The 24449-nt window shown below is 36.4% G+C and overlaps 1 protein-coding gene across 1 annotated transcript in view; it reads left to right on the top strand.

The window, feature by feature from the left end:
• LOC149572877 (glucan endo-1,3-beta-glucosidase 8-like) overlaps nucleotides 1-23488 on the top strand; it is a 41552-nt gene extending 18064 nt beyond the window's left edge. Inside the window, exon 2 of the mRNA XM_089813952.1 lies at nucleotides 21805-23488. Within this exon, the coding sequence (XP_089670078.1) occupies nucleotides 21805-22912 (1108 nt within the window). The 3' untranslated portion in view covers nucleotides 22913-23488. The remainder of the gene's footprint in view (nucleotides 1-21804) is intronic.
• Nucleotides 23489-24449: the final 961 nt, after the last annotated feature.

Here is a 24449-nt window from a genome sequence, read left to right on the forward strand (position 1 = left end):
GGCCTACATATGTCAAAGATATATGGACATGTCAAAGATTATATTTACTTTGTCATATGCAAGGAAGATTTGAAAAATCCACATCCTTGTATCATTGGAGAATCCAATACATAGAATGTAAAGAAAATGATAGCAGGTTAGAGGCAATGGAGGTAGGACGATACATGTCATCTTGAGCTAGCTTCTCGCTCAGAGATGATGATTGCATGAGAAGCAACTATTTGTGTCCCTATAAAGCATTGACTTGGCAGATTTGTCCTTGAAGAGAAGAGGGGGCTTGACTTATTTGTGTCCCTGAAGAGAAGAGGGGGGCTTGGCAGCATGATTGTCTTTCCAAGGAGCAAATGGGGCAAGATTTGAATATGATTTGTCAAGCACTTGAGGAGGCATTAGACACACTCATAGGAGATGTGGACTTTCAGAGGAAAGATGTCTCATGTGTTGACATATTGGGCATGATTGTTTCTCCGACAATTTAGGAGGCGTTAGACATACTCGAAGGAGATGTGTACTTTTGGAGGAAAAACGTCTTATGTGCAACACTGGAGGAGGCATTAGACACAGACAGAGGAGATGCGAAATTTCTGAGTAAATGTGTCTTATTGTGCAGTGGAGGTGGGAACACGCATATTATGAAAACAACTTTAGGATTTGCACTCAAGGGATCCATTGATTTGATTGGTTCATCGTTTCTTGAGTTAGTGAGGAGGATTGGTGAAGGCACTTCATCAAAGTCTCCAAAGGGTTTGTTTAAAACCCTTACAAGTTCCACTCTTGTTCAATTAATGTAATAAGGGGGAGAATGTTGGAGTTTAACATTAATTAGATTAGTTTAATAATTAGTTGTAGGGAAGTTAGTCCCGTAGGCAGTTTTTGTGTGGGAAAATAAGGCTTTATAAGCCTCATGAATGTAATGAAAAGATCATCCGATTGAAACCCAATTAAATCAATGCATTTTTTTGTCTGCTACGATTCTCTTAAAACTCATCGCGAGGAAACAAGTTGGATTTGAGTTTCTAATTGGATCTGAATACAAGCACAAATTGCTGATAGATGTAGTTCCATAGGAGATATGCAGTAATATTTGGCAGTCCATGTTTGTATCGTAGTTATGTTACATAAAGGAGGAGGTCTAATCAATATAGGCTGGTTACAAATGAAATTCTGTATACATTAAGTACAAATGAAATTCTATATACATTAAGCATAGTAAAGAGGAAGATTCAAACTACTATGGTGATCACCACAAAGTCCAAGTGGCAAATTTTCTTTGTTAATGTTGAGGCAATGTAGAAGAAATAACTTAGTTACCGGATTCATGCCCTAGAGGCTGGATCTGGATTCAGATCCGAATCCGGATCCGTGGCTGGATTCATCTGGATTTATTTATTTATTTTTTTGAATTTTTTTTAGTTTTTAGAATTTTGTTTTTTTCGATTATTTTCTTATAATCATTATGGATTTGATCCATAGACTCGTACTAGAATCATAGATTCATGCTATGAATTGATTTAGAATCATAGATTCATACTTTGAAATGATTTAGTTTTATAATTATGTATATTTCTCTCATTTTTTAGTATATATAATGCATATATATATATACATGAATCCTCCACAATCATAATTGGGAAAAAAATTACGAATCCACGGATCTGATTCACTTGCCCGAATCGGATTCATTTCACGAATTGATAACTAAGAGAAATAGGGCTACATGGATGGTATACTCACTAGTAGTAACAAGGTTTGATTAATTTGGTGAGTAGGTTCTATTTGTAGAAGCCAAGGGGTTGTCGCCAAAGAGAGCACTTAAATATGAGATTTAATTGTTATTTTAAAGGTGATTGTCCTTCACTTGGGGTTGTATAAAAAGTATAAGTAATGCTCAATAAGTCAAGACTAGCTCAAGATCTTGTTGTGGGAAGTAATTAGACATGATACCTTTGCATGTAGTTCTCCCAATGCATTGTGTCAAAGAAAGATGGGATCCAGTGGATGTGCGTTAAGGATTGAATAAGATTGCACAGAATTGATATCTGCTATCCAAATTGATAATCTGTTGGAACAATTCTTGTATGCCAAATGTTCTACAAAGTGGGACCTTAATTTTGGATTTCAAAAGTGTGGGTCAAAGGAAGAGGATGCGTGGAAGAGTGCTTTAAAGACACATAAGGCATTGATGAGTGACTAGTACATTGTTCGAATTGTGCAATGCACCAGGCATTTTTAAGCATCTTATGAAAGAAGTATCGAGACAATTAATTGACCTTTATAATTTATTTACATGACATATCTATGGTGAGTACACTCTATGAAGTGAATTTGTCTCATTTTGAGAAGGTATTTGAAATTTTAAGGGAACACAAATTGTTGTTGACTGATAAGAAGTGCTAGTATGCCAAAAAAAAATTGTTGTACATTGGTCATGTATTGGGTGATGAGGAGAAAAAGGGTAGATCTTTCCAAGGTTGAGGCCATTGTTAATGGCCAAAATTCACAATCATGAGTGGGACTTGGAGCTTTCTAGGCACAACACAATACCTCAACAAGTTTGTGAAGAACTCTTATGCTTTTGCCATTGAATGTAAGTCATTGGTAGAGGAAGAAAGTTCCCATTGTTACCTGAAGACCCATCTTCCACACTTAAGACATGTCTCTTTTACTGGAGACGTCTTTGAAAATTTCCCGAAGCATAGGGCTCTTTTGGCCACCCTCTCCTATTGTCTTCAAAGTCTCCTGACCAGAAATTGACATCTCCCATCAAAAAACTTAGGGCAAAACACGTTATAAGGTGAAAAAGTAAGACAAATAAAAAACATAAGCCTACATAAGATTTCATGCTGATATTTTGGATGGTACAATAATCTATGCTAAGTTATAATGCTCAAATCTACTAAAGTGTATACATTTTGAGATGGACGAAAACAGTTGTATGACTGGTTTCCTATCATTGTGGTGTTCTAAAGAGAATTTGCCTTTAGTATTTAGTGTTCTTGTATGGTTGATTTGGTATTCTTGCTTTCCATGTTCTATGTTACAATATTTTTTGGAAATTATTAAATATATTAAAAAAGTGGCATCACCCAGTATGTCTGCCTCCGATTGTGTCTCCTATCTATGAAAATTAACCATGTTGGTATCCAGACTAGTCTCTAGTGTCTCTAAGTTCCCTCATCTGCTAGTAATTATGAAAGTTTCACTAGGGCAATAAACATCAACAAGCTTTAGAGGAGTTGAAGAAGAAAATAAGTACAAAACCTGTCCTAGCTTTACCCTACTTGCAAGTAACACTTGAGGTAGAGACGAATGCTAATTGATTATGCTACAGATGTAGTGCTTTTGCAAGAAGGATGGCCAATATGTGATCACTTGGAAATGTTTAGAAGGGGTCCATTTTGAATTATGGCACCTACAATATGGAACTTATACATTGGTTTAGCAAAGAAGTGGAAACATATCTCATGTGAAAGGAGACTATAGTACACATAGATCATAAGCTCTTGCAATAATGGTAGGCACAAACAAAATTAGTATTGCAGTAGTTGAGATATTACAAATGGATGGGAATTTTGTGACAGTTTCTTCTTGTGGTCAAGTATAAGCATGATGTGATAAATACTGTTGCTGATATATTGTCAAGAATGCCTTGTTTATTTATTGCAAGTAGCTTCTTGTGCTGGAGTCATTTTCTTGTGAAGTGCATGTTGAAGATCATGTTCATGTCGCTGATTTTATATAGGTATACCGGACCATAGAAAGTGGGAAATGTGCATAGGTTGAGCTTCATCATGGTTACTACCTTCAGAGACTCGTAGACAAGGTGGGTAAACTGTTTGTGCCAAAGATTTGAAGAGTTTTCTGATGAGGAAAACACAAACATTGCATGAGGTTAGGCAATTTGGTGTGAATAAGATTTTAAGTGACCTCCAATGTTATGTTTTTGGCCATGTCTTTGGGTTGTTGCAAAATTTGTTTGTAGTTGTCGATTATATAATGTTTGTCAATTGGATTTTGGGGCTGTATCAGCCTTTGCCTATGCCTAAGAGGCCTCGAGAAAGCATCTCCATGGATTTTATTGATGGTCTATTCAGGACCAAACAAATGAATGACTATATCTTCGTGATCGTTGATCTTTTTGGTAAAATATGTGTATTACGTGCTATAGCTTGTAAAAAGATATTGATGGGTTATGATGTAGTGCGACTCTTCCTAAAATATGTGGGTACATTTCAGGCACCAAAAATTGTCATATTTAACAATGACTATAAATTTTTAAGAATGTTTTGGTGCACATTAAATGAGAGGATAGGTGTGAAGGATAAATGGTCTACCACATTCTATAATTATATAGATGGATAGACAAAAGTTGTGAACAAAATTTTGGTGCAGCTGTTATTGGGATATAGCTAGAAGCATCAAGGGTTGGGGTGAAATGTTACAAGCTAGGGTTGTTGTTGCACCAAAAGATCGACTTGTTAATGCCTGATACAACAATTAGACTTATAGAAGACACAAGAGGTAGTTAACCATGTAGCGAGCCCCGCGAGGGACATTGGCCCATTGCCAACAATTCCCCTCCCAACTTCACTCGCTGCGGCTTGCGTGAATTTGAACTTGTGACTAAGCTCTGATACCACTTGTTACATGCTAGGGTTGCCGTTGCCTGATACCACTTGACTTATAGAAGACCCAAGAGGTGGGTAAGCCATGTCACAAACCCTGCGAGGAATGCTGGCCCACTCCCAACATGAAATTTGGTGCACATGTTATGAGAGTTATTCATTCTTCATTAAGTCTTTTGCCTTTATAGTCTTTTTTATTATGTCAACAAACCCACTTGATATTTGGTGGGGATGGTCAAGTAATGTGCTGGAAAATTTAGATTAAGGTGGATAAAACTCACAACTTACGAGAGAAGTGAGATAGATACCCTATTTAGTTCATGAGGGATTGAAGTAGTCTTAGCTCAAGATAAAAGGGAATATAATCAGCACACAAATGTACAAATATCTTGTTGTTGACATGGTTTGGGTCTACTTGGGCAAGAAGAGACTACACAAGCCTTAACAGAAGATGAAGGCTCTATGTCATGGTTGGTTATGGGTGATTGAGTAGGTGGAGCAGAATGTTTTTGGGTTGGAATTGCTTGAATATGCAAATATATATTAATTAATAAATGTTGGCTGGTTGTGCTTGTTTGGATTGGAATTGCTTGAATATGCAAATATATATTAATTAATAAATGTTGGTTGGTTGTGCTTGTTTGGACTTGCCTTGCAAATTGAAGAGTCATAGGCTGGTACTTTAATGAGTTTTTCTTGTGTTTGATGATTGAGAGGAAAATGCCATCCCTTGTAAGGTGTAATGTCCCAAAATCAAGCTATGAGGCTTAACTATGCACTGCTTGCCCTTTCCAAAGTTCTTAGACTCAGCAAGGCTGACTTGACTCAGGACTTGCAAAAAACATGGCAAAGTGAAAAACCCCAAGAAATTTAGATTCTTTTAAGGATTTCAAGCTTGTTTCATGCATCCTTTATTAATAAAGCTTAAAGACACAATAAGCCAAATAGAAGCTAATATGTTCACATACATAATATACATTGACCACATAAATACAAATGCAAATGGTAGCTGAAGGAAATAGTAAACATAGTATTGTCAAATGTATAAAAATCTCATGGAATATGAAATCCATGACATCAAATGTTCCAAACATATATGAAAATAAAAACAAGTCCATGGCTTACCCTTATCCTTGCCTCAGAGGAGTTTGCATTTCTCCTACAAATGCATCTATGGAAGGCCTTGGATAATTGAACAACCATAGTTTGTGCTTGTGAGATGCTACTCTGATCAACATCAGTTGTAACTATGCCTGCGAATGATCGTGCTCTATTCTACTCCTCTTCCATGGCCACAACCTCAACCTCTCTATTTGCTTCATTAGTTCACTCAAGACCCTCATTAGTAAAGACAAGGTCAATAGATTTAGTGATGCACTTGAATTCTAGATTAATCTCCTCTAGCATGGTCAAGATAGTCATTGCCCATAATCTATCTTGTTCTAAGATGAAGGTTGTAATGAACAAATACTAGATTGTTTAGTCTCTCCATATTGTTAGGAATAAGGTGTCTCAACCTTGTATAATTCCTATTCTTATTATTATTTGTTTTGTAAAATGTATTTTTGCAAATAATATGTAAATGTGAGTGTACATGTCTAGTTGGCATGTTGATCACTTACATGTGTCGGCATCTTGAAGTATGTGAAGGAGATCATGGCTGAAATGGTTATGACGGATTCCTATGACGCGTAAGAGCTATTTAAGGAATAAGCTATGACAGGTGTAAGAGCATCTTATGACATGAGGCCTATTTGGGCACCCAAGAATGAGTGGTTGGTGTGTGTAAGAGAATATGCCAAAAATAGGTTGGTATGACGGATTCCCTTACACTTCTCTTGTGACCTTTATTTTTGGCGGATTCTATGACAAGCTGTCATTACCTATTCAAGGGATGGACGCCCCTTTCTTGGTATTGGATGTACATGTGGCATTGTGCATGTTTCTTGGTGGTTGAGCCATGAAAAACACCCAACTCCTTTGTGGGCATTTTGTTGGGTCTTAAGATGTTCATAAAAATGAGTATTGCATGTCGTAATGCAATAGTGTGTGATAGATGAAAGTTTGCAGGTACTGAGGTGTTGCTGGAGTCTTCTATTGCTGCTATTGAACTTGCATTGCAAGTGTATTGTAATCTTGTGTTGAAGATAATACATTGTGCAGGTTCTGGAGGGGTGGGGTTGTTTTACCGAAAGGTTTTTCCCCACCGGCAAATCTTTGTCTTATGTGTTTCTTTCTCTATCTATTTTCTGTATACATGGTTGGTTGCAATAATGTTGTTTACATGATATTGAATATGTAAGTGTAGAAAATTTTAAAAGGAGTTGCACCATACTTTCCTTATGAGATTAGTGTAGGAAGCTGTTTCCGCACCTGAGTTTCCTTACACATATACACTTTAATTTACCTTTTTCAAGTGAATGTGCTTGAATGTGCTCCAATTGTGCTTATAACCTAAAGTGCTGCATGGATGGTTCACTTTGTGGATGACGATTCTTTGAAGGTTTGGGATTTTAGACCCAAACATTTGCCACCATCTATTTGAAATAAGAAGAAAAAAATCAGCCTCATTTCCAACTTATAAAATCAAATGGTGCACGTAACATATATTATTACTTGGTTGCAATTTTGTGTGAGTGGCTTTGTGCATTTGACTACCGAAAAAATCCCCTTATCAAGTGCCTCTATCTCGTGCAATGTAGTTTTGATATTAGTATCACAAGTTTTGACCCACTGTACTACTGAATAGAGCCCAATAAAAACCTCCTTATTTGCCTTGAAATTAAAGCAAAAACGGTATGTTGGATTGAGGTAATAAATGGCTGCATGGATGGGCTTATGAAGATGGAGGTGTTGTATCTATCAATTATTGCCCAAATGGTAAGATACTTACTCCATCTCCTCCAATATAGATCTAATGGCCTTCTTGGCCCTATTAGTGTCCTTATATATGTAGCCCATAGGGGGCTTCTCCTGATCAACAACTTGTAGGAGAACCACTAGAGGATCAACAACTTGTAGGAGAACTACTAGAGGCTTAATAACTATCAAATATTGTGAAATAGTAACAATTAAGTGTGGATGAAAAAAGAAATTTAATAGTAACAAAATAAAATTATGCATGGAGCTTTGCACAACAGGTCCCAAGACCTGCCTCATCAAAAATGCAATCTCCTACATCCATCCTTATAGATGTCGTAGCTTAGGTTGAGTACAACTTCTCACCAACAAACACGTTCCTCAAAGCTACCTTTGACTACATCAAGGTTTTTAATGTCATAAAATTTGAGGTGAATATTTTGATACCAGGACAAGCCAACTCCTTTTACCCCATATATTGCCTCATTACACTAAGTACTAATGCATGATTGTAGACGAACTTGCAAAATGTTTTTTGCCTTATCAATAAATGATTGACGCATTCGAGCTTGTCAATATCCTCCAATACAAGATAGAGATAATGGGCCATACATGGAGACCAAAAAATATTTGACTGTCTATCCTTTAAAAGTATACTTGCAGCAACATAACTTGCTGCATTGCCCATTGCCACTTGAACTGCATTTTCTTCCCCTAGCTGACGTATGGCTTTCTCAGTAGCCTCACATAAGTATGTGGCATTTTTGACATGTGACGAAGCATCATTGGACTTGAGAAGCATGGCGGATATTGGAGATCAAGCAAAATAATGGTCAATTAATAAATTATTAATTATAAAATTCAAATATTAATCACTAAATCAAATTCAAATTATTCAATGCATCGAGGGAAGTAGAATGATCAATCACCTTTACAGAAATCAAGAAAATTCAGGAGTGCCCTGTTGCTCCTATCGGTCCCAACTGTTTGCCACGTTGATGTAACCTTTTCGCTCTAAAACAGTTGTTGGTCCCCTAAGTCAGCTTTTATGTCTTCAGACTTAAACTATTTCTAACAAAAGGGATCACTTAACATCAATAGGGGCTCTAAACCTCGCCCCACAAATGATTACAACTTTTATCATGCCTTGCCAATAAGGAGACTTGTCACAAATAAATTAAATGACTGTGTAATAAAATTATAACAATTCTCGGACAGAGCAAAGCTCAAACTATAAATTTTAAATTTAAAACAATTAAATAAATAAATTACTTGGTGGCAACAAATGGAATGTTGCAAAATTACCCAAACTTGCAAATTGCTGTTTTTTGCAGCATCACGGACCTCCCTTTTCCTCTTCTTTGTTTCCTTTGATTCCAATGTTTCTAGTTGCACATCACTATATGTCCTAAAAATTGTAGAGGTTTTAAAACTTTTCAATTCTTCAATCATGATTCTTTTCATTTCAAATTCAAAGTCAAACTTTAGAGTTCGAAGAGACAAAAATCAGCAAATCCTACATTCTTCTTAGAAAAATTTAAAAATACAATTTACAACTTTTTCTAAAAAAATTAGGGCTTGCTATTGTTCTTTCATTCAAGTTTAAAATTTGTATTTGAAAGGAAAACATTCAACTCTATAAAATCAATGGAGATTGTTTATAATAAAATACAAAAAACCCCAAAAAATCCATAAAATTTAACACTTACCTCTTTCAACAAATTTGAAATGAGATGATAGCTCTTTACAGTTGCTAGTATGGACTCTTTGATGCTCCAAATGCAAGTATTATGCTGTCCCAATACGATTTGCTGAAGATTTTTAGCTTTTCCTTCCTCTTTTTTGCGTTTCTGTAGACTTATAATTTTTTTTTCTAATATCACACTTCTCTTATATTCTCAATACAATGAAATAAAATGCTTTTTAGGGTTGCAATGAAGAACTAGAAGGAAAAAAACTTGAAACATTTTTTTTTATGTTTTTGTTTTGCACATACATGCTACCAACCAAGTTGTGTCATTGGGACTTGTCAAGTCATGTGATTTGTGACTCAGTGAGTCACAATGAGTCACAACCCAAACTCGACCGAGTTTGAGTTTGGGTTTCTAGGACTTGCCCATGGTCACACGGCTTGGGACTTGTTGAGCTGAGGCGTGTCCCTACGAATTTGGGAAATTTGGTCCTTTCCTTGGATTACCTATGACAAGAAGGACTTAAAGCATCATTGGGCAAGTCACAAGAGTCTTTGACATGTTCTCTATTCTATTTTTAAGTTGTGGGCATGCCTTTTTTATGCAACTTAAGTGACTCTTAGACTAAACACCATGGAAACTAAACTTGGACTTGGCAGGACTTGATAAATAATCTATTAAAAATCAGTTTCCAGTGAGTCTTTCCTAGAGTGTGTTCTTGGAGATCCCGAGCCCTTGTGATTCAGCTAGGTTCACTCGGCTTAGGACTCACCAGGATTTCGAGTCTTGGAACTATGCTAAATACATAACATTTCCCCCTTTTGAGTTTTATGATTGAAGAGACACATGCTTTAAGTGATTCCTATGAAACATTTATAAAAAAGGGCAAGGGGTATTGGATATTTGGGAGCCTTTTGGCTCACTTTCAAGGGTTTTACTTGGAGCATTGGATTGGGTTTGCAATGGATCTATGGCTGAGATTATATCATTCTATTGGGAGTCACTATGTTGCATATTAGGGTTCTCTTGGAGCTCATTATGTGATAATACTTTTCTTTGTTGCTGCTATGATCTTTTGGCTTGAGGCTTGGATTCCTTGAGTATACTTCGCAACTTGTCAAGAATTTTGCCTTTGTTCTCTATAGTCTTGATTAGATGCCATCCTCACTTCTTTCAATTATGTGTCAAATGTGTACATATTTTCTTTTGTTGAATGTATCATGTTGCATGGATTCATAGTGTTGTTCAACTAGGGTCCATCAAAATCATTTGGGCTACATTCCTTGAGTCCTTCTTGAGCTATACTCGATATTTGGACCAATCACTTCCAATATGACCTCTTTGAAACATGGAATTGCATGTCACTATAATATAAAAAATTAGTGTATTCCATCTTTTTGCCTCCGGCTGCTTAGCTTGGCTGTATACATTGAAATGTTATGAAATAACCTTGTGAGCCTACACAGGTAGCGGAGTTGGCTGGAGGCTGTGGGTAGTTCCCCATGGTCTCGAGTTCAACTCCTTGCCCGGAATCACCCGATGCACTTGACTTGCAGGCAGATTGGTACATCCCCAGAGGATTAGTCTCTCTTTAACTATCCCTCTCTTGAACCCCAATTTGGCAGCTAGTAAGACCAAGGTAAGGGGGGTTGAGTGCTAGGCTGGGTTGTGGGGATCAGTCTCAAAATATCGCAGATATATCTATGATAAGTCTACTTATCACAATATTTTTTGGCTCCCAAGAAGTAACGTCAACTTATTTATAGATAAGTTATCGTAGAGAAGTTTTAGAATATTTTAGAGAACTTGGTAAAATATCGGCGATATTTCTCTGTTTTATCATGATAAATAACAAACTTATTGCTCGGAGGCTTGTTATAGGCAAGGATGGCCTAGAAAATGGCAAAAACATATTTTTTTGATTGGAAAAACAGATCTGAGAGGAAAGAAAGGGCAAAGAGGAGAAAAAGGTTCAATCAAGATTGGAAAAATAGATTTCAAGTTCCCAATGTTTTCTCAAGAAGTTTTCGACTTATCTCCTCCGGTATTTTCCAATATCTTTTTTTTGTCCTCGGCTATAAGTTATCAATAATGATATTTTGAACTCCGGCAAGGATACCTCTGGCGCAATCAAAAAAACAAACAAACCTTATGAGTAACTATACTTGGTTAGATTTTTTTTTTCATTTTTTGTTTACAAAGTAAACACCATTACTCAATCGTTGGCCACACTTTTGCTTTAGTGGAATAGATAACTCATAGTGTATGAATAAGTACTTGATTAAATTCAAATAATTTTACAGCAAAAGTTAAAATCACCTATTTCTTTGATACGGAGGTGGTGTGTTGACCTAGAAAACACAAGTAAAATTTTCTTGCAGCTGAATTTGCCGGCAACTAGTTGACTAGTGGAAGGGTAGTAAAAGCATAACCAAAAATACCTCCTTTAAGCTCAACGATGAACTTTTCAAAGGAATAGTAAAAGCATAACCAAAAATACGTCCTTTAAGCCTAATGATGAACTTTTCAAAGGGATTCTCTTGTTTTTGTTTTGTTGGCATACAACCAATCCATGTCCATGTTATACCTTATAAGCAACAAGAAATAACCACAATCAGTTTTCATGTCTTAATGTTAACCTAGGAATGGGCGACACCTTTTTCCTTTTTCTTTTCTTTCCTTATTGTTGGTGACCCAAAAGTCTTCAACAATTCCTCTACTTGGGAGACTTGCTTGCTTCTTTTAAACCTGCAATGATGTTTTTAAAATATTTTTCAAAGCTTCCTCTAAAAGGTGTTGGCTGGATTTGACTGGGGCACTTGCTTTAAATTGTAGATAATTTTTTAATTACTAGTCCGATTGTTGGTTCTAAATGGATCCCACAACCTCGAGGAGTAGTTTAATCTTCCTCTGCAGATGTCTCAAAGCCTATGATGCCCTAGGAATATTTTCTAGTTCAATTATTTAAATGATATTGCCAACAGTCCACAAAATCCACAATAATATATGACCCATATAAAGCCCCAATTGGTATGGTTGGCTATTGGGAACAACCCATAATTTATTCAAAATATTAAAATTTGTAAAAAGATGAATTCTGAAGGAGGATACTTGAACCATAGCTCTGCACAAGGGTTTCTGAAAATTTGCAATGATAGAATGATTTTCGTTTCGTTAAAATATTAATGCTTTTTTTCAGCCATCCCTAAAAAGTATTTTGATTTCGTTTTGAACATTCACCCTTTTCTTTTTTAGTTATTAATTACCTTTATGGTAATCAATTGTTAGAATTAGTAATCTTTCCTTGGTTGTATTTATTTAATTTGGGATAAACCAAACTATCCATCATGTATTTTGTGCTCTAGTCCACATGTGAGGACATGTCATTTCTTGTCCTTTTGTGCATGTGTGAGGACAACACATTGTTTGTGATTCCTTTTACAAGGAAATTAGTTTATCCTCCTTAAGAGGATCTTGACACTTCGCACACACTTATTAATGGTGGCATTCATAGAAATGGTAGTTACTCATGCAACCACATACAACTCCTTTCTCATCTCTATAAAAGAGATGCCTCTCTCTCATTTTTCTACTCGTCACATTGATGTTATTGTAAATGAGCGCTCTCTCTCTCTCTCTCTCTCCATAGGCTTTGCCCTCATTCATATTATTACACAAGGGGTTTTCTTTGCTTTACCCTTTCAAAATCTCTTTGTCTCCATTTGTGTTGACCTTTGGGAAGATCTCTTTAGCTTTGAGTTTATGTTAACTTCCTTCATTTCAAACTCGCTTGGATTAATATAATATATTTCATATTTGATCAATTTTCTTTCATCAATATTCTTTTATTTGAATATTTGAAATTTACTTTTTATGATTCTTATTTGCTTATTGGCCCAATGCAATAAAATAGATTGAATGTCTTTGTCTTCAACATAGAAACTTATTTTCTTTTTGCATACATAATAAATTATTATTATTATGTTACTCCCTTGTAAATCCTTCCTCTAGCCTATGGGAATAAAGATAGGCTCTGGGTTTGGTGATTCAACAATTTTGAGAAAAGAGACATTACAATTCACACTTTAAATCACTTGGCTTCAAGCAAGTGCATGTTGGGATGCTCAAAAACCTTTACACCCTCCCAAGTGGCATCTCTAACAAGAAGATCCTTCCATCATACCAAATGCTTTGCAATTGTCTTGTTTCTTAACCTCTTTTCATTTGACATCCAAGATAGTATTGAGTACCAAGTATGTCAAAGAAGTAGGTGGTGGCCAATCTATGATTGCCTGAATCTTCCTTTGATCACTGTACCCTTTGTGCATTGATAATGTGTGCTAAGTACAAAATTTCAATCATCCCAAGTTCACACTCAAATGTTTTTGCGAATAAAGTCTACTTCTTAAGGATCCACAATATTGTATCCAAATGTTGTAAACGCTTTTCTCAAATCTGGCTATATACTAGAATGCCATCAAAGAAAACCAAAACTAACTCCCTCAACTGCCCTTTGAAGATATGATTCATATAAGATTGAGATATAGCTGGTGCACTGGTTAACTTGAAAGGCATAACCAAGTATTTGAAATGTGGGAAGTGGCATTTGAAATCTGCCTTGTGCTTGTGTTCATCCTTTATCTTGCTTTGGTGATACCAACAGCTCAAGTTAATTACTAAACATTATATTGCCCCATGTAGTTCATCAATCAACTTATTGATCTTGGGTATCAAGTGCTTGTTCTTAATGATCTTATTTAATGCATGGCAGTTTATAAACATTCTCATGGTGCCATCGTTTTTCCCACCAATACCACTAATGAAGAAAAGGGTCTAGAACTAGGATGTATGAATCCGTCTTTAACAATTCCTGAATGGCTTTCTCAATTTCCTCCTTGAAAGCTCTTGAGTGATGATATGGGGAAACAATGATAGGCTTAGAACTAATCTCAAGCTATGTGAGGTGCTTGAATCTTGGATCAGGGGGCAATTTGTCAGGTTAGGCATTGAACATTGTGCCATCCCTATCCAAAATAGTTTGTATAATCTCTTACCCTTGGGTGTGAAAGTATCTCTAACAAAATACCGTGTTAGTTGCTTTATTGCTCTCTTTCAGAAAGCCCTTTCCATCCTCTTAGCTGAAATCTCAATAGGAGCACCATAGGCCATAACATGATGTACAACCTCCTTGTTTGTCATGATAGATTTTCAACTACATGGTTTTAAAATTTTGGGATATTTCTTCAAGGGAATGAAGCCATTATACTCCTAATACCAAATTCATTTCTCGTATATCAATGACACAATTTTTATTAGACATTTTGTATGAACCAAATGTTCTAATCCTCTGACCCTCTTGGTGCATGTTATTGTATTTCACTTCCGCGACATCAAATCCTTGACATTCTTCAGTAGGTAGCCCCTCACTCCCTCTTTTTCTAACCATACTCTCATCAATAAATTTGTGGGTTGCTCCACCATCAATCAATATCGTTACCTTCTATCCCTTCAACACTGACCTTTCAACATTCTATGAAATTTGAATAGGTAGTATTGAGGTACACCGTATAGTACAATTATAATGCTACTAATAAGCATCTCCAGTTTTTGAATTTCGGCCTCTAGCACTTCCTACTATGGTACAATGTCAAGTTCCTTTGCCTCTTTGTCTTTAGAGATTACCTCCAATGTGATGAATTTGTCATTTCAAAAGACACGTACATCCTAGCTCCCAAATCTCTTTGCATGTAAAAGAAAGCTTCTTATAGAGATTGTTTTTTGAGGGCATTCTTTGTTCTAGTCACTCTATTGGGATGGTTTCCTTTTGCTGCCCAAGTGTGGAAGTCCTTGGTTGCCCATAAGTTGTTGATGTTGAGTGCCAAGTGGTGCTGATTTGTGCTATCCTATAGGCCGAGATCTGCCCATGCTAGTTGAATATCTTAGATCCAAGGCCTTCTTAATAGCCCCTTGTAAAAATGTAGGATTGAAAGCTTTGGCTAATTCTCTAAGAAGTTCAATTAAGCTTTCGATAAACAACACCACCAATTTCCTCTTTGAAATATCAGGCACTATAAGTGAAAGTCTTTGAAAATCAGCTACATGAGAATTAACTGTGTGATTAACCTGAGCTAGTTCACAAAAGTGGATTAGTGGGTCAACTTGCCATTGAACTCCACATACAAATGAATATTATTGTGCTCTGAAGTGATCAATCTGTGGTATGACCACTCATGCGCTTTACCCTCAAGATTAGCAAATTTGATGTCCTCATCCTCCATCATGGGTCTTATTGATAAGACTATGTCCAATTTTTGTATCCTGTAGTATGTGTACACTTTTATGATTTATCCATCAAAGGTCTGAACTATCAATTTTCTTCAATGCCTATTCGAGATCCTACAGGTTTGTTTGTTGTCTTCTGTTAGCTCCTTCACCACCTATGTTTTTCTTTAAGCTCATCAAATTTGTGTGTACGTGCCTTACTTTCAATAGGTACTCCTTGCAATTGGTCACTATGTCATCAGCTATGGAAGTTTGGGTCTTTGGTTCAAGAATTACCTCTTCTTTACAGATGACTTCAGGTTGGAAAGGCCTCATAGCAGAATCTGTAACTATCCTAGGTGATTGATGAATGTTTGGCTTTTGTGCAGTCTCGAAATATTGTTATTTGTATAGTTGGAAACCAACTAGGCCATCATATTCACAACTGGTTCTTGTTCCCATAGTTGGCAAACTTAACTTTACAAAACTTTGGTAGATCCAATACTTATGACTCAACAAAAACTCGGTAGACCTAAAATTTGTGACTTTGCATGGCACTCAGTAACTCAAAATTGCTTAAAAATTTCTTGGAAACACCTTTTCTGGGAAAGTTTAATGACAAAATATATCCAATGAGTCCATGAGTGATTACAAAAGACTTCTCTATTTTTAATTTCATTCATTTGAATACTAATTGAGTACAAATTCACATCATCATGCAAAATCCTGATACAATAGTTAGTTCACAATTGTTATGAATTTATTATGTTACCCCGAGTTTCTAGGACAAAGGGACATCAAAGGGGTTGACTATATAAAAATAGGGAAAATTTAATCTATATAAAGAAATTTCAACTGTAGAGTATCTTGCACCTCAATCGTCCTCTCTAGCAGAATGAAGTGACAGGCATATCTTGTCTTCATAGGTTTGCGGAATTCTTTCTTTGGAAAAGTCTTCAAGAGTGGTGTGGTGCTTGCAAAATGAACATTGGAATTTTCTAGCTTGTCCCATCACTTCCTTTACCCAGTCTGATTTCCCTATGTCCTTCAATGCATGAACACAACATGGAATCTAAAATATGTTCTTGTAAGCTCTCTACACCATCAAGCCGGCCACTTTGCACATGTCCTGAATTAGTGATCACTTGGAGAATATTTGAGGCCCCAACCTCCTCTATGACCACTCTCAAAATGTGAAATTAAAAGTTTGCATCCTTGTGTTTCCCTAGACAATCAATGACTAAAAAAAATAAGAGCCAGCTGTGCACGTGATTATGATGTTGATGAGTGGACAATGTCTATTGTTGGTCCACCCATCCATAACAATAGAAGAACCTGTTTACATCCAAGTTTGTTTCACTCCACCAAACTTGCCTTTGAATATGCTTTGCCAAGGAGGGTAGTGCATATTTTATGATCTTTGAGGGGTACAAATGAGGGACCGACATTAGATATATCATTGACCATTTTTTTTAAAGTAAAAGGGACAGGCCACATGAAATGGGATGGCTTCGGCATATAAAAGTCAGTGACGAAAGTCTCTATCATTTTCCATGTCTGCACATTGAGCATATATTAAACTGACCTTGGCTGCCCGCTATCACTAGCCTTTCTATTTCCTTTCTTGGCTTCCACACTAAGAATAGCAGTACCACTACCAACACTTGATGACAGAGGCCGATGCATAGATGGCTGTGATGGCTGATGCATTGGTATGGGTGTACCTTTACACTTGCTTTCTACCTCCATATATAATGTATAAAACTCTTAACTTCTTATCCTTCTTTATATATTTATAAAATTTAGCTCCTTTTCCGGAAACAACCATAAATGAGACCACACCTTTGTGTAGCTCCCTCTTATACCCTAGTATCTCCTGAAATTTTCTTTTCACCATCTATGAACTGAATAAGGCAAAGAAGAGGTCTTTTGGAGTTAAAAGGGCCTTGTGCATAGTCATTTAAGCTAACTGAAGGGCAATCAAATTGGTTTTGTGGATGCCGTATTTCACTCCCAACACCCTTACTTCCAACTCCAACTTCTTTCCCTTTCTGGTCATTACTACCACTGTTGCTGCTCATGTTTTATGAGTGAATTCAAGTTTTTAAAGAACTGAAATACGAAGTGAAAAAAAGACGGACATTTCATGGGCATTTCTTCTTTAAACTTTGAATTTTTTCTTTTGTAAATGAAAACCTTAAACGAAACGAAAGACTCACCTTCAATTCTCCAATTGCTCCTTCAATCCCTGGTGGTGTTGTCTCCCTTTTTAAATCTCCTTCAAACTTTCAAGCCTTTCCGCTTGTTTCTCCTATTTTGCTGTCCTTCAAAATGGGATAGTAATGGAATATTAGGGCTGTTTTACCTATTTTAGGGCAATTAGGAAGAGTAGGGGCCACTTACAAATTAAAAATTGTTTTTTAAAGTTGGACAATTTTTATAGAAAAGCACAAGGATTTGATGGGGACTGTTGGTGATCTGTAGAATAGTTAGCAGATGTTTGAGACATCCTTGGCCGTCCCCACTAAATCCTTGTGCCATTCCCTCGAACCGGAAATGCAAATTTCGAATGACAATATTCTGAGGATGGTTGGGGGATGTTTGAGACATCCTTGGCCATCCCCCACCAAATCATAGTCTCGTTCCTTCGAACTGGAAATGTCCCATGCCAAATGCAATTTTGCAAATTTGTAAATGGCTTGGAAATGTTTCCTGTAGACCCTCGTCGTTGGAGTGGTTTCCATAAACAGAACACCTGTAATTTAGGCGGGAACATGTTTCTAAGTTTCCCTATGAATTTATGATGATCACAAATTACATATTATAAATTTTACAACCTCCTCTTCCATAGTCTACCTAAAACATGCATTTTGTTACAACTCCTTGCTTGACATTGAAGGCTGCGTTTGTGGCTTTGACTTGACCAAATTAATGACGTCCTATGAGTTGTCGTCTACCTTTCTTGTGCAAAGCTGAAGGTTGTGTTTTATACTTTAATATAATAATGAGATTTGAAATTTGATATTGATAGTCTGGTGGTTCATCATTGCTAAATGATATTATGATAGTGATAAACATAATTGTCTATGTCAGGTCTATTCTCCACTTTCAGCAGAATGCCCCGATTCACTGCCCACTCCTCAGCAGGAGATGGATTCGTGGATCTCTCGTGGCACCACATCCGTTTCATAGCACAGATTTTATCGTTAGTAAAGGGCACTCACCTATAGATAGTGGGGTCGCTGGCAATATATAAACCGTGTTCGGATCGAGGTGAACGCCCTACCCTCTACTATTCTATGGCCCCCTACTATATAAAGAAAGGGCGACTCCCGAATCCTTTCATTGTAATCAAATTTCTTATATGAGAAGAGATCGCAGTAACTATTGGGGGTGTAGGAGTGGATATCCAAACGTATTTCAGGGTAGGGACTCTCATGGGAGTTTGGTGGCAGCACTTATAACATGGTTGAGGGGTAGCACCCCTCTTGGTGGTTTGAGGGCAATCCTTCCAATGGGGTTGAGGGGTAGTGCTCATGTAAAACTCTAGGTCGCACATCATTTTCACAATTCTATTGCTTAAAAGAAATTAGGTATTTGGCACATTTCTATAAAGAGTATTTACAAGTGTTATGTGAAGGATTGTGAGGAGCATTCATGCATTTATAGGCCAAACCATGAATTTTTTTTGACATTTTTCTTCATTTTTCAGTGTTTTGCATTTTTTAATGCTTTTGGCAAATTTTTGGTTGGCAAGTTAACTCACAGGTAACCCACCGTGGTGAAAAACGACTCAATGAGTACTCGCCACATTTTCCAACTATGGTTGACCTTATACAAGCCTCTCGTATTGAACATCATTTGTATTCTTGTTATTGACTTTTCAGTGTACCTTCAAGTCTTGCTATCCTGCAATAATTTTTGGTTGATCCTGATCTTTCTTTCTTTCCCTTCGGTAGAATTTCAATTCTCTATCACCTTTATGCATGAAATTGGATCAAAAAAATTCACAAGAATATTTTTCTACATAGGAAATTGGCTGTCGTATCATTGAAATATACCTCATTACAATCTGGTTTCTAGTTTTCCGCAACGTAAGTAAGAAGCCCCGCTTTTTTAATTAGAATAAATAATTCATAGTGTAACTAAATTCAAATATATTATAATGTGAATTAAAAGCACCTGTTATTGCTGATATGGAGATGGTGTGTTGGCCCAAAAATACAACTAAAATTTACTTGCAGCTGAATTGATTGGCAGTATCTGATTAGTGGGAGGATGGCAAAACTATAACCAAAAATATCTACTTTAAGCCCAATGATGCAATTTTCAATTGTATTTTTTGTTTTTGTTTTGTTGATACAGCCGATCCCCCTCCACATTGCCTTTAAAACAACAAATTGCCTCATTTCAATTTCATGTCTCCACATAAACTTGGAAATGGGCTACTTCTTTTTGTCCTTGGCTTTTCTTTGTTAATAACCGGTGGCTCAAAAAACTCCAGCAGTCAGCGATTTAGTAATTTGTTTTCCCTCCAAAAACTCCTTTTCAGGCATTGGCTGGAATTGCTAGGGGGCTTTATGTAAAACTAAAAGCTAAACAAATTTCCAAATCACACGTCCAGCAGTTCGTGCTGAATGAGTCCCATGACTCCTACCAATAATTTAAATTTCCTCTGCAGATTCTCAAGGTGTCAACAACCTGGAAAGATATTCCAGTTTAATTATTCAAACAATATTCTTAACACTTCACATGATCCCCAATAAGGTATGGTCGATGTGAAGCCCTAGTTAGTATGGTTGACTATTGGGAACTATCCATATATTATTTTTTATTTTAAAAATAAAAATAGTCTCTAGGATTCAATGGAAAATATTTATTTATTTCCCCATAGACCTGCTAGAGCCTGTTAAAAAATTGTGAATTTCACTTGCAAGCCTGATTATAACCTCTGATTGAAGACAATCACAAATACTGTAAGATTATCATCCTCCAATTTCTTGAAGACTCAAGACGGTTTTCGTCCTCAAGGAAGATTGCTGAACCAAAGCTTCCGTACAAGGGTTATGAAAATTTATAATGATATAATGATTTGCTTTTGCCCATATTTTCTTTCTTTGTCTTTTTCTAAAGCCAACCCTGAAATGTATTTAAAATTTAGTTTTTATTTTATTTTATTTTAAACATACATTCCTTTTTTAAAAATATTAATTACTTTTTAGGTAATTACTATTTCTTTTATTTAATTTGAATATTCTTTGTTTTCACTTTTTGGACACTCAATTAATTAATACTATACTATTTCCTTGCAAATCCTTCCTTCAGCCTATGGAGAATAAAGATGAGTTTTCAATTTGCCAATTCGACTCAATTTGATAAAGGAGACGTTTATCAACTCATTCAGTTTCTAAGTTAAGATGACATCTCAACTAGGTATTTATGCAAAGGATATTGGAGGTGACAAGCTATAATAAGTGCACACCATCATTCCTCTTGTATTAGCGTGCCACGCCTTCAAGTAGGGTGCCTTTGCTTGTTTCTAGTATGGTTGTGGATGACATTTCTATTTGCATAGTAAACAAACACAGAAAATCAAATAAATAATCTTTAAAAATTATAAGCACTGACTCTAAAAATGGAAGAAGAAAACAGAACACGGAATATTAAAACTCTAGAAGTTGCTAGAAACACAATAAAGTCAAAAGCAGAAATAGCAAAACAAAACTTGTGAAAAGAAGAGTTAATGCTTTTCAAATCAGGACAATAAAATTGCTGAATCAAGGATCATTCAAATGGGTCTAAATCATCTGAGACTTGATGCAATAAATCAACGGGTGAAAGGCAGAAGAGCATAATCATAAATGAGTAAAAAGATTCTGTTTTTGGCACTTTCTGTTTTCAGACTGCCTGTTCTTTGTGCTGGGAGGGTAGTTTACTCACAGGACTTCTGAGTTGCTTGAGAAGTTCTTGCCCTCAACTCACCATCTCCACCTAGCTTGCAAGTCAGCTGGTTAGTTACTTCCAGGGTTTTCTGTCTATGCTGATTTTGCTTTTCAGTAGCATGGATCATCTATTCATTGTAAAGAAATGCAGAAAGCCGTGGTAACAAAAAGTTTGGAAGCAACAAAAATCTCTAGTTTCCTTCTGTGAGGCAAAGCAATCCTTTGGTACAACACCTGAACTTTTTTGTTTTTGCGGGTCTTCCCATATTGGTTGTTTTAATCTACAGGTGTCGGAGTCATGACTATATTGCAAATTTTGCAGTGTAAGAGAGATTTTGTTGTTGATAAGAGTTATAATCTGATATATTCTTTGGGTTGACAATTGTAAGTTACTGGAACGATTGATTTATGTTTCACCATTTACAGGTATGTTGCAGTTGGAAATGAGCCTTTCTTGACGGCATATAATGGCACCTTTGTAAAATATACATTTCCAGCACTGGTAAATGTCCAGAATGCACTTAACAAGGCAGGACTAGGGAAGGAAGTGAAGGCAACTGTACCCCTTAATGCAGATGTGTATGCTGGAGATTCTCCTTCGGAGGGAGATTTTAGACCTGATGTTCGTGATTTGATGATACAGATGTGTCAGTTCCTAACTACTAATAATGCACCGATTTCAGTTAATATCTATCCATATTTAAGTCTATATACTGATGCGAATTTTCCCGTGGATTTTGCTTTCTTTGATGGTGGTCAGACTGTAGTTGATAATGGCTTGCAGTATACAAATGTGTTTGATGCAAATCTTGATACACTGGTTTGGGCCCTAAAGAAGTCAGGCTTTCCTAATCTGCCAATAATCATAGGAGAAGTTGGTTGGCCAACAGATGGGGAAAAAAGTGCCAATATCAATTATGCTCAAAGGTTTAATCAGGGTCTTCTGAAGCATTTAATGAGTGGACAAGGTACACCAATGAAGGCTGATATTAGTGAAACATATCTATTCAGTCTTATTGATGAAGATGCAAAAAGTATTGCACCTGGAAATTTTGAGAGGCATTGGGGCATTTTCCAGTATGATGGGATGCCCAAGTATACACTTGATCTCTCAGGCAAAGGACAGAACAAAGCACTGGTTCCTGCCAAGGGTGTTAAATATTTGCGCAAACAGTGGTGCATTCTCAGTCCAAATGCAAACCCGTCATCAATGGTTACATTAATCAATAGTGTCACCTATGCTTGCGCATATGCTGATTGTACTGCCTTGGGGTACGGATCATCATGTGGCGACTTGGATATTCGAGGCAATGCATCATATGCTTTTAACATGTACTATCAGGCTCAAAATCAGGAGAATACTGCTTGTGTTTTTTCTAATCTGGCTACTGTAGTTACCACAGATCCATCACAACCTTCCTGTAAATTTGAAATCCAGATAGCAGTAGGTGCAGCATACATGCCTACAAAGAGTTGCATTAACATTATTGCAGTAGTAGTTGGGGCTGTAGCTGTTCTTTTGTCATTTTTATAAATACCTGTGCAGGTTTTGGTGCACTCTTTTGTATGCAGATGCCAGCAGCATTTCCTTTTTTGCCTCTGTAACAGTGTATCATCACTCTTGCAAGGCACAAATACTTCAAATTGTCAACAGTTATATGAAATTTGAATGCCACATTTGCCATGTGGACATCGCTGGCACCTGAATTCTTGTTGGCATCTACAAAAGTCACAGCTTTTCAAATCATCGAAAGTGAATGCACCTCCAGATTTTTTTTTCTGTGGAGTTGAAATCCGTGCATGTAATTGGTGCTGATTCTTACGTTGTTTCAATTGTCCACATGTAATAAGTCACGGCGTTTATGTATTATAGCAGGGGAGATAAATATGTGAAAGGAACTGTTTCTTTTTTCAAGCATCAGTGTCCAGGCTGAAACACACAGCAGTTGTTGTCCTGTTACTTTTCCATTTGAGCTAGCAAGCAAAATGAATTAACTCATGCTACCTTTTCTTCTTGGTCCCATTATTGCTGCCTCTGTGGCAGGAATGTTTGGAAATGCAAACCTCTCCAATATTCCTATTTGAATCAATCTATGCAACATTACTCGAATCAAGTTGGTTTACATACTGCCAAACTTGCCATATAGTTATTTTGCACTTGTATTGTATGTCCTCATTTCTACACACTAATTTTGTAAGAGTTGCAGCTGGAAGGAACATGCTTTGGATTTTTTGTCTCAATGAATTCATCCTAAGTAGTAATTGATAATTATGCATAAGTTCATCTACTTTTAGGTAAAATGCAATCCATCATTCACAAATAGAAATAGAATCACTCATATTCACAGTGAATATGGTCCCTGGTTAGGTGATTGCTTTAGTATCTTAAATACACAAATATGTAAAAGGAGAATATGGGAAGATGATTCTGTAGTATTGTTTTTTGATGTCATGATTCAGCAATATCAGGTTTGTGGAACATCTAAAATTATTTTTCGCTGGCAGCCTATGACCTAATATTACTTTCCCAGTCCTTGGTCATGATATATGCTGCTCATGGCACATGCCTCCAATTAAAGATGCAGAGAAAATGCATCCTGTCCGGTTGTTACCTTGTTATATACTAAATCTCCAAACTCAATTTTAGAGCTAGGATGGTTGCTTTTAACAAGTTACCAGTTCAGATGTGGGGTCGGATGCTGGTATGTGAACCTGGTAGGTGGATGCATAAATTATTTTTCGTAGGGGTTTGGATGCGTTTGGGTGTGTGCACACAAAAAAGAGAATATACAGAATTGTAAACTAAATCATTTCTTAGTATGATACTTCATCGTTGAACCTGGCCAAATGCCAATGATAAATAGTAAATGTATTATTGAAAAATATTCAAATAAGCCAAGTAATGATATCATATAATGTCCATGTTCACAGTTTACAATTACTGAATTACAAAATGTAGTTCACGAATCATGCTTATATGTTCATCAATCATGAAAAGGAATAAAAAATGGCCTATTGGATTTTAGTGGTTGTAAGTTCTAATTCATTATCATAATTCGAACCCAAAGTGG

Source organism: Cupressus sempervirens, chromosome 2 (assembly GCF_028749045.1).
Source record: "Cupressus sempervirens isolate cs-2001-9-10 chromosome 2, ASM2874904v1, whole genome shotgun sequence".
Lineage (NCBI taxonomy): Eukaryota > Viridiplantae > Streptophyta > Pinopsida > Cupressales > Cupressaceae > Cupressus > Cupressus sempervirens.